The following is a 9,688-nucleotide window of genomic DNA, read 5'->3' on the forward strand; positions in this document are numbered from 1 at the left end:
ATTTTTATTATATAGGGGTAATTTGATAAACTTTATATTGTATTATTATTGATTTCTTAATATGTATGTTTTTGGGTAATGTGACACTTATTATGGGACGGAGGGACTAACTTCTAACGGAACAACTTGGACCGGCGGGAACCCAAACGGGTCAACCCGAAAAAAATGATCGGTATTCTTATTTCTTAGGAAAGAAGGAAACGGGGAAAGTGAGTAGAACAAGACTTGTTGAAAACGACCCTTCAATTTTGTGGACTCTCTTCTCTCATTGCATTTTTATTTATTGATTTTATCAACATTTCTTGCCCTACTTAAGTTGACAAATACAATGCACATGTACTACACCAGAAGTTTCTTATCATTATTCTAAACAAATTCCTATTTTACTAAAGTTTTAATTCTTGAAAATCTGTTGGATTATGGAGTTTTTGGGAAAGAAGGAGTAGGAAAATGATGATAACTTTTCAAGATCTTTTAAAGCAGAAATCTCCCCAGGTAAATATTATAAGTATAATTGCACTATGATTTTATTAGCTAGCCAATTGTATGAAGTTGGTAATTTACTCCCTCCATCCCAATTTATGTGGCACTGTTGGAATTTCGAGAGTCAATCAAATTTCTTTATATGACTTTTAAGTAGTTTAAGTTGTTAATTATTGTGATTTATAGTAGTACTTTTAGATAATTTCCAAATATATAAATTTTGTTTCAAGAATTTAAAGCTTCTATGGCCAAATTCACGGTGGAACATTTAGAAGTTTGAATCTCGAAATTCCAACCGTGCCACATAAATTGGGACAGAGGGAGTAACATGTTTGAGCTACAATTCTGTAAATGATTTCTTCCAATTCTATTGTTTTGATTCATTGGCTTTAGAGTTTGTACATAGTGATGATCAAGCAAGTGCATAACAATTAGAATGTGATCCTAGCTAATCACATAGGAAAAGTTCATTCTTAAAGTAAGGATTATGTAACTTTTTTCTTTATTTAGGAGTTCTAAGAGTAATTTGCTTGTTAATTTTGATGTATGTGTGTTTGTGTGTTCTTAATTATGTGCTTGACTTGATGTAGGCTATTTATTTTTTGCTGTTTTGATTTTTGATATGTAAGGCTTTTAGTGGAATGTTGATTTTTGTACTTAAGAAGAGCAATAATCCAAATTCTCCTCTAACTTTGCGAAATTAGCTGTACATTGCCCTCCAAATCCCTGTAGAGACAATAAACACAAGGTGATTTATTTCCGGTACCTGTGTTGGTGCGAAATAGGTAGCTAGTGAAATAGTTGAGGTGCACGCGAATTGGCCCGGACGCCACTCTTAATGAAAAAAGATGGTCATCCATTCCCTCCGTTTGAAATAATGGTTAAAGAAGGACCTAACCGTTATTCAAACATATCATATATGCCCTTCTTCCGAAAGAGCTCCAGCAGGTATATTTTTCTATCCTGACGATTTGAAATTGCTACATGAGACTAGTGGGGAAAACAAAGAGAAAATGTCCAGATTTGTCCTTGAACTCTGCGAAGTTAGTCATCAACTTTTCCGCATCTTACTTATGATCTTTATCTAAGAAGGGAACCACTACCACCATAACCGATAGCCAAGAAGAGTTTCCTGCACCCTCTTTAAAATTCTGAATGTTTTGCAAATGGACTGTACAAGTTGGACATCGCGGGTGGGTGAGTTTTGGGGGGGGGGGGGTGTATGTGGGGATTCTCCTACATGCAAAAGCCACAGAAATTGCACGCCACTTCAAAAAAGAAATCATTCTTTTCAAGCCAATTTAAGAAGAAATTGTTTCAACAGTGGATGGTCACGGTTGACAGTTGAGTTCTTACCCCCTCTGTCCATCTTCTTCTGTATATGAATTCGGTTGTGATTTCTCCCAGAAATTATCGACAGTGTAGGAGGATCCAAGACAAGAAAAAAGAGAAACTTTGTCGTCGTTATGGGATCGTAGAGCCTTCAATCTGGATTGTGTTCAAACCTTGAGATTGAAGATGAATTTTTTCATGTGTTTTCAGAAAATGAGGTCTTGGTGCCGTGAGATGGAGGAAATGGGAAGACTATGATTGGGATGGAAGAGTATGAGGTGATGGAATAAGAGACGGGAGAGAATGAACTGTGATTTGAGAGAGGTTGTCCGAGTAGTGGAGTTGGTGAACAGAAAGGTGGAGGACGGCGGAAATGGTTGGTGGGAAGAAATCAGTTCACGTTGGATGATATTTTATTTATTAAAACGAGAGTTTTTTTCATAAATAAAGAAGAAGAGAGTTTTCGAACTTTGTTTGAATTTGCTCCATGCTCTCTGACTAATTATTACAATAGAGGCATGGATGACTACCTTCGCAGAGTCTAGGAGCAAATTTAGACTTCTTCTCTTTTCTTTTTTCACGTGTGCTGCTTGTGCCACAATTCGAAATAGTCAGCATAGATAAAATATGCCAGTTGGATCTCCGTTAGAATTGAAGTGGCATATACGGTATCTTTGGATAACAGCAAGGTCTTTCTTGAAGCAGAGTTCAGGTCAAATTTGAACCTTTCTGGAAATGTTATTCTTTGAGCATTTCTGGGGAGCACTTTGAGCTAAAGATACGCTGATATTGGAGGTAGGTGCAACATTTCCACCTTAAGTATTAGGTAAATTGATAGCTAACAGTGAAATTGTATACTTTCAACTTCCTTACACCTGAATAGTGCATTGACTTGTATAAGTTCCATTGGGAAATTTTATAAAAAAGTTTTGTGCTCTATAGACTATAGCTCTATGGTTCTATTGACACCACACTTTGATTTTCAATTAGTTTTTCTGTGCTAATGTTAACAGATTCTGTTCGAAAACGCATTACCAGCATCTGATCCTGGCACCCTGGAGCAATTAAAAGAGTTGAGCTCCAGAAGGAGAGCTATCGAATCCATCAATCAGAATAGCTTTGTGACAGAGGCTATTGCTAGAGAAATGTCTGGAGGATTGACTTCTCGATGTGAACAGGTAGTCATCTTATTTGATGTGCCATGAATAACCCATTAAAAATGTAGTTTCAATAAGAGCCTTTTCATCATTGTTTGTGTCCTAGACTTGGTAAAGTTTCTGGATGATATTGCTTACTCCTTGCTAACATAGTGGCTTGGTGATTGTAAAATCCTGTATCACAAATTCAACTGGACAAATGGCTAGATGTTTGTCTACTGATCAATTGGTTGCTAACCTTTCAAAAGCAACAAACAGTGTAAGAAATTTTCTCATTTTCATTTTTTTTTCAAACTATGCAGAATATACAGAAGGTGGAACAATATTTGCCCCTTTTGGAAAACTTGATACACCATGTAAATCTAGTTCGTGACAACCCCAAGATGGTCCGATGGATTTCTGACCTAAACATTAGGTGGAGCAGCGCTCTCACTTCATCCTCCTTTTTCCATCTTATGGGACCAAAATTTTATCAAATGGATAATTTGCATTTTGAAGTTGCTATGATACTTTTCGTTCTCGGTGCATTGGTTCGAGATCGAGCTGTGGAAGTTCTGTCAACTGGTATGTGTAATATATCTGTCCGTTCCTTTAACCATCATCCATATTTTCATGGAAATATCTCTTATTATCTCCCTTACTTCAGATTTAGTGCAAGCTGCCTCAGTTCTCAGAAAAGCTGCTGGAGTTTACCAATATCTAGCTCAGGATGTCCTTCCCCGTTTACAGCCTGAGTTGGCACTAGAAAGGCCACCAGAAGCTGTGATCAGTGTTTCTGCTGCAATGGCCCTTGTTTGCTTAGCTGAGGCACAGGTTGGTCTTAATCGATATCTTGTTTTCTTTTTTCTGCTCAAGCTTTTCCCACAATGATGATATCTATATTTCCTTAATTAGAATTTGAGCATCAATACGTTCTGTTTTCCATTTTGGGTGTGTTTGGTACGGAGGTTTTCCAATTTTCTCATGTTTGGTTGGTCCAAAAACTTAGGAAAACAAGTTCCTTAAATATTTTCCTAGTGGAAGTAGGGAAAACAAGTGGCATTCTACACTAATTGTCTAATACACACCCTCCAACACACCCCAACCCCACTAGCCCCCAATAATGTTTGCCTAAATTATATACAAATTGGGACAGTATTTTCTGCTTATTTACGAAACACTGGAAAATAAGTAAAAAACCCACTTATTTTCCAGGAAAACATTTTTCAAGACAACATTTTCCTTCATACCAAGGACACCCTTTATCTCTTCTGATCGGCTACTGATTATGTTCACTTTTTGCTTGCCTGATGTTGGACAAGTCCAAAAAGTTTAGGCTGTGACAGTGAGGAAGGCAGAGCAAAAAGGGAATACAGGAGGACTTTTGGCGAAACTGCATTATGGTATTTGCGAATTGCTTAATGAAGCTATTCATACCTTGCATTCAGCCACCATTCATTGCAAAGACATTTCATCTTGCTTAATGGTATGCCTCTGTTCATCTACTTCTTTCCTGTTTTCTTGCTCCTCTTATTCGTTCTTTATCTTTCAATGCTTTGGATAAGTAAGGACTATATACTTGCTCGACATTTTAGATTCATTAGTTCAGCTGTATCGCTGGAAACCTTTAGCTTCAAGAACGTAATTTTGCTTATTATCGGCTTCCGAAAGATTATAACCATAGTTATGAGTTTTTTAAGCTCAGTATACTCTCTTTGAAAAAGTAGAAATTGAAAAAAGGAGGCGGCTTTTTGAAGTGGAAAAAGAAAAAAGCTGAAAAAGTGTTCTTCATCAATTTGTTCAGAAGTTCGTTTTCCTAGTTCATTTCCGCTACTAATTAAAAACTGTCTCAGAGACATAGATCACTAATGTGGTATTGTGGATCGGTCTCAAGTGAGACCATGCTTGGGTTGTGGAACTTCTATCTTGTATCAGAACTGAAGTAGTGGACACATATTTGACTTCTGCTCTAAACTTGGGCAGCCAATTAGTGGAAATGCCCCCCAAGTGCAGTACTTTTTAGTCCTTGAAATTCCAGGATACCGGCTTAGTAATACAGAATCAAAAGCCAAGCAATAAAATTTCGCTTTATGGAGTAAAAATAGCAGAAAAAGATATTATGCTGTACTCAATTTGCCATAATAATGTATGACAAGCAAAGCCTCGGGGCATAGTCTCGTTTAGAAGTCCAGGAGTAACATTGCATTTCAGTAGAAGCCCAAAGTTCTGGGTAATTCATAACGGCGTAGTTGATATATCATCTACAACAATTACACCTCAATGCCAAACAAGTTGAGGTCGGCTATATGAATCTTCATTAACCATGTTTCTGCATTTAAAATCATCTCAGGCCTACATTATACAAAATAAAAATAAAAAGTATTAGAGGTCATATATATTTTCTATTGGCATAAAAATCTTGTATAGGGCTAAAAAATCCCAGAAAGTATAAGACCTAAAGTAAATGTACTAACTTGTAAAACATATTCCCAACCAATTGATATCGCCTATATAGATATTCTTCTTCCATTTTGTCCTATCTTTTGCTATGTCTGCATGGATTCCAAGAAATTGTTGGTCTTTCTAGCCAACTTCCTTCCATGTGATTTTAGGTCTAGCTCGTCCCCTTGGCTTCACTTACCATGGTTTCACACCTATAAATCAGTGCTCCCGGAGGTCGTGTAGGTGACCAAACCATCTCAAACGACATTCTCTCTTAGTCCTCAACATGTGCTACTTGCACTTTTAGCGAATATGATCATTTTAGTCTTATATAATCTTATATGATCGCTCATCCATCTTAGCATCCACATTTCTGCGGCTCTGATCTTGCGGATGTGTTGGGCTTTTACGACCCAACATTCACTCCTATAAAAAAAAAAAAAAAAACATTGCTGGTCTGAGTTCTATAGAACTTACCTTCGGTATTGGTTGGCATTGTTCTATCACGTAACAACCCGGTAGCACTTCTTCATTTCAACCGTCCGATTTTGATTCTCGTTGTAACATCTTCATGTATCATCAAATTTTCTTGGAACGAGTCTAGATATCTGAATCTAGTTGATATATCAAAGAAACTAAATTAGAGCAGCCTAAGGCAGGTAACTATCCAATTCTCTGCTGTTAATGTCGAAAAACCCTTATCATTGTTGGAGCACAGGATATATAACCATTAACCATTTTCAAAGCACGCAGAGCAATAGAATCTGGTCAATTTACTCGTTGCTTGCTCAAAGGTATTCTTACGGATTGGATTTTGGGATTTTGAGTAAAATGGAAATAACTTAAATGCCAAAATGTTTTGCTTTTCTAATGTAGTTAATTTATATGCATTATCACTGCAACCTCCTTGCCTTACTGCTGCAAGGCTTGAAATATCTTTGGGTGATTTTTCTTGCCTACACAGGATTATATTACAACCTGTAAGATGCTACATGAGTTACTCAGTTACAAGTATCTTGCGGAGAGTCTAAAGATTGAGGGACAAATAGGCTTTGCTATGGGAGTTCTTCGCCATGTGATACAAAATTCAGAAAAGCATACACCAAGAGAAGAGTCATGGAGACTTGTTTATAAGCAGTTGATTGATGATTTGACTGAGCTGCTCCGGAAGTATGAACATGAAAACGAGTTTGTCTGGCATGAGAAAATTCCGATGAACGATGAGTTGCCTATACCTCAAGGTGTCAAGATTGTTAGTTCCATGCCTTACCAACCACAAAGGTGGGAAAGAACAATTGTTTTCAAAATCTGAAGTTTTTGGTTGAAAGCAGGACTACAGGGTCTATTTGAGTGTTTTGAAAAGGTGAAATATTATCTTGTAGCAGTTTTCTTGAGTGTAAATTCCCAACTTTTTGTGCTGCATGGACCTACAGTCTGAACTAAACGTGCCTCTATGGAGATTACACACAACTTCTCATTCCTTAAATATAAGTAGAGTTGGAAATGTATCTGAAGAATCAGTGTTACTGAAGATCTACTCTTCAAAAGACGGATGAATTTACCGTTTTACTTTCAAAAATAGTTTATATTAAACTTTTATTATATATTTTTTTGGTTAAAATTTCACTTGTCCTTAGTCTAATGCTCAGATATACCCCTTGCCCTAATGTCGCCAATGTACGAGCAAAGTATAGGGGGTGATTTGGCCCTTTTCTCGAAGCACATGGATACATTTTTTCCTTTAGGTATAATTGTTTCGTACTTTTCTTTTCTTTTATCACATAGTTTTTCACGTATAAACCTTGAGATGACTTACTTTACCTCCCTTCTAAAGTACTTAAACCTCAACTTTAGATTAGAAAATTCAAATTAAATGTTGATCCAACTTTTTTGAAATACATACTAAAAATAAACTTATATTTATCACATAATAATTTCCACGGATTTGACATTTGCACTTACCTAATGCTTCAGCTGCTTTATGAAGTTCATTAGCAGTGAAGACATTACGTAATAATTTGTGAGAACCTGAAAATGGTCGAAAGCTGAATAGTTGATAGAATTATATATTTCATTTTGAAAAAAGCATCTCAAATTTGAATATTCTAGTTTGTAGTAAAATATTGCTATTTCGCAAGTGCGAGTCCACAAATTAGAGACAATTTATATAAAGTTGGTTTTTTTTTTTCAGTGTATAAAATTGGTTAAATATATAATTGGTGAGACAAATGAAAGAAGCAATTAGTCATCCCAATGGATTGTTATTGAAATGGTTTCAATCGTGCTATAGGAATACTTCTTTTGTCAATTTTTCTAGGTGGTTCGACGATAGTATATTACTTTGATAAATTAAAAGGTTTCTCTTATAATATTTCATTTATTAGTTCTAGCATATACTTCAATAAAATTAGATTAATATTTTATTTGAATTTTCTTAATCAGAGTTGAACCTTAACTACTTTAAAAGGCCGTTAAAATAAGTCATTTAAAAAATTATATGTTAAAAAAATATGGTGAAAGAAAAAACTATACCCAACATAGAAAATTTATCTTTGAACTTCGAAAAATCGACCAAATTAATTTACCCTTATATTTTGCCTGTACATTTGGCTCCGTTAAGACGAGAGGTATATTTTGAACAAAAGATTATTAGCGAGGATACAGTTTTTTGAAAAATAAAATGGAGATTAAATATAAATTATTTTTAAAATTAGAAGGGTAAATTTGACCTTTTTCCATAAATGAAATCCAATTCCTTTATTTAAGACTCAATATCCTGACAGGGTTATGGTTTGCTAATCCAATATCTTTTCGGATTCAAGTATGAGTTATGTTTTTAGTATTCTTTATAAAGCAAACCACCCTCTTCTATACCACCAATCATGGACGGCTCACCTAAATTGGTGGCCTAAAGTGAAATGTTAATGAGAGGCTTTAAACATTTTTAAAAAAAGTGTTTTATATATATATATATATATATATATATATATATATATATATATATATATATATATATATATATATATATATTAAAATTTATTCTTTAGTTTTTTAGATACAAATTTATTGATTAAATTCTTATATTCAAATTTCTTCAAATGACTTTTGCAACCATTTATAAGGCAATGCATTAACTTTTTTTGAGATATTAGGTGAAGTTTTCTTGAGAACTATGTTAGTCTTCTCACTAACCTCTTCTTTGTTTTGGATTTCATTAGCATCTAGCTTAGCCAGATTGAGACTTAATCTTTTAAAGAATTAATGTTTATCCAAAAAAATTGGTTTAATTTTTATTTTATTTTTTGCTAAAATTTATCTCAAAAGCACCTTCTTGAGTTTTCTAATCAAAGTTTCAATTTTTTTGAGCTTTGAGTAACAAAATTCATATTTTCTAATAGATATATTTAGCAAAAAGTAATATATACCTACTCAAAAATAACAATAACTATGCCTCAATTTCAAACAAGTTGGGTTGAGTATATGAATCCTCATTGACCATATTGTTTTTCCATTTGAACTCATCTTATGCTAATATTTTACAAGATAAATATAAAATAAAAAGAATTAGAAACTATCATACAACTTTTTAAGATCAAATTAAAAAATAAAAAATATCAATTTTTTAAGGTAACAAAAAGTCAAAATAATAGAACCCGATGGAGTTGATTCGATAACTGGATAATTAATGTCAAAATAAACCAATATATGAGACTCAATATACCCGTATTTGGCTTCTTCAATATTTGTTGGGCCTAATCCAAAGCTTTATTTACTTCAGCCTTAAGTCAGCCTTGCACCCAGTAGGTCTCTCTAGCAGTTGCTCCCAAAGTGTAGCCAAAATGCCTGAAGTTACACATTTGTGTGTAATAGGTTCGCAGTCAAGTTATTGTCCGCTTATAAGGAAAAATTTGTGTAGGTTCAATACTGTTGATTTTCTATTTAAAATTAACATCATCGTAGAGGATCGTCCTTCATCATTAGCTATTCCTTACTACATAACACATCACCAAACTGAAAAAACTTTTTGGACGAAGAAAGTCTAGAAAACTTGGCCCATAAAAGAAAAGAAGTTGAGAAAATAGGATACTTATTTAGCACTGGAGATGGAGGGAGGGACACGTGCAGTTCAGCCTTTTAAAACTCGTATTTACGCTTGCATCCTTCGTCGTACGACAAACCTTCACTTATCAATAGTTTAAATTAAATTTCAAGCTAAAGTGGAGAGGGCTGAAGTTGAATATGGAGGCTTGTACACATATTTTGAGACCGCTGTCATATTGGAGAACCGGGATTCA

The 9,688-nt window shown here is 34.6% G+C and overlaps 1 protein-coding gene across 2 annotated transcripts; it reads left to right on the plus strand.

Annotated features, from left to right (window-relative positions):
* Positions 1-217: 217 nt before the first annotated feature.
* Positions 218-7,014, plus strand: LOC132613730 (vacuolar-sorting protein BRO1). 2 transcript variants are annotated; one of them, XM_060327928.1, is made up of 6 exons: positions 218-495; positions 2,829-2,993; positions 3,275-3,536; positions 3,619-3,785; positions 4,288-4,437; positions 6,358-7,014. In XM_060327928.1, the coding sequence occupies exons 1-6, from the start codon at positions 451-453 to the stop codon at positions 6,703-6,705; spliced, it is 1,137 nt and encodes a 378-aa protein (XP_060183911.1). In that variant the 5' UTR covers positions 218-450; the 3' UTR covers positions 6,706-7,014. The 2 variants fall into 2 exon arrangements, with proteins under 2 accessions (XP_060183911.1, XP_060183912.1); XM_060327929.1 differs by having other exon boundaries at positions 2,854-2,993.
* Positions 7,015-9,688: the final 2,674 nt, after the last annotated feature.

This window comes from Lycium barbarum, chromosome 10, assembly GCF_019175385.1.
Source record: "Lycium barbarum isolate Lr01 chromosome 10, ASM1917538v2, whole genome shotgun sequence".
Lineage (NCBI taxonomy): Eukaryota > Viridiplantae > Streptophyta > Magnoliopsida > Solanales > Solanaceae > Lycium > Lycium barbarum.

Coding starts and splice junctions, on each gene's coding strand:
- LOC132613730 (XM_060327928.1), top strand. CDS start 451: ATGATGATAACTTTTCAAGATCTTTTAAAGCAGAAATCTCCCCAG. Junction 2,994..3,274: donor TGACTTCTCGATGTGAACAG/GTAGTCATCTTA, acceptor CAAACTATGCAG/AATATACAGAAGGTGGAACA. Junction 4,438..6,357: donor ACATTTCATCTTGCTTAATG/GTATGCCTCTGT, acceptor TTGCCTACACAG/GATTATATTACAACCTGTAA.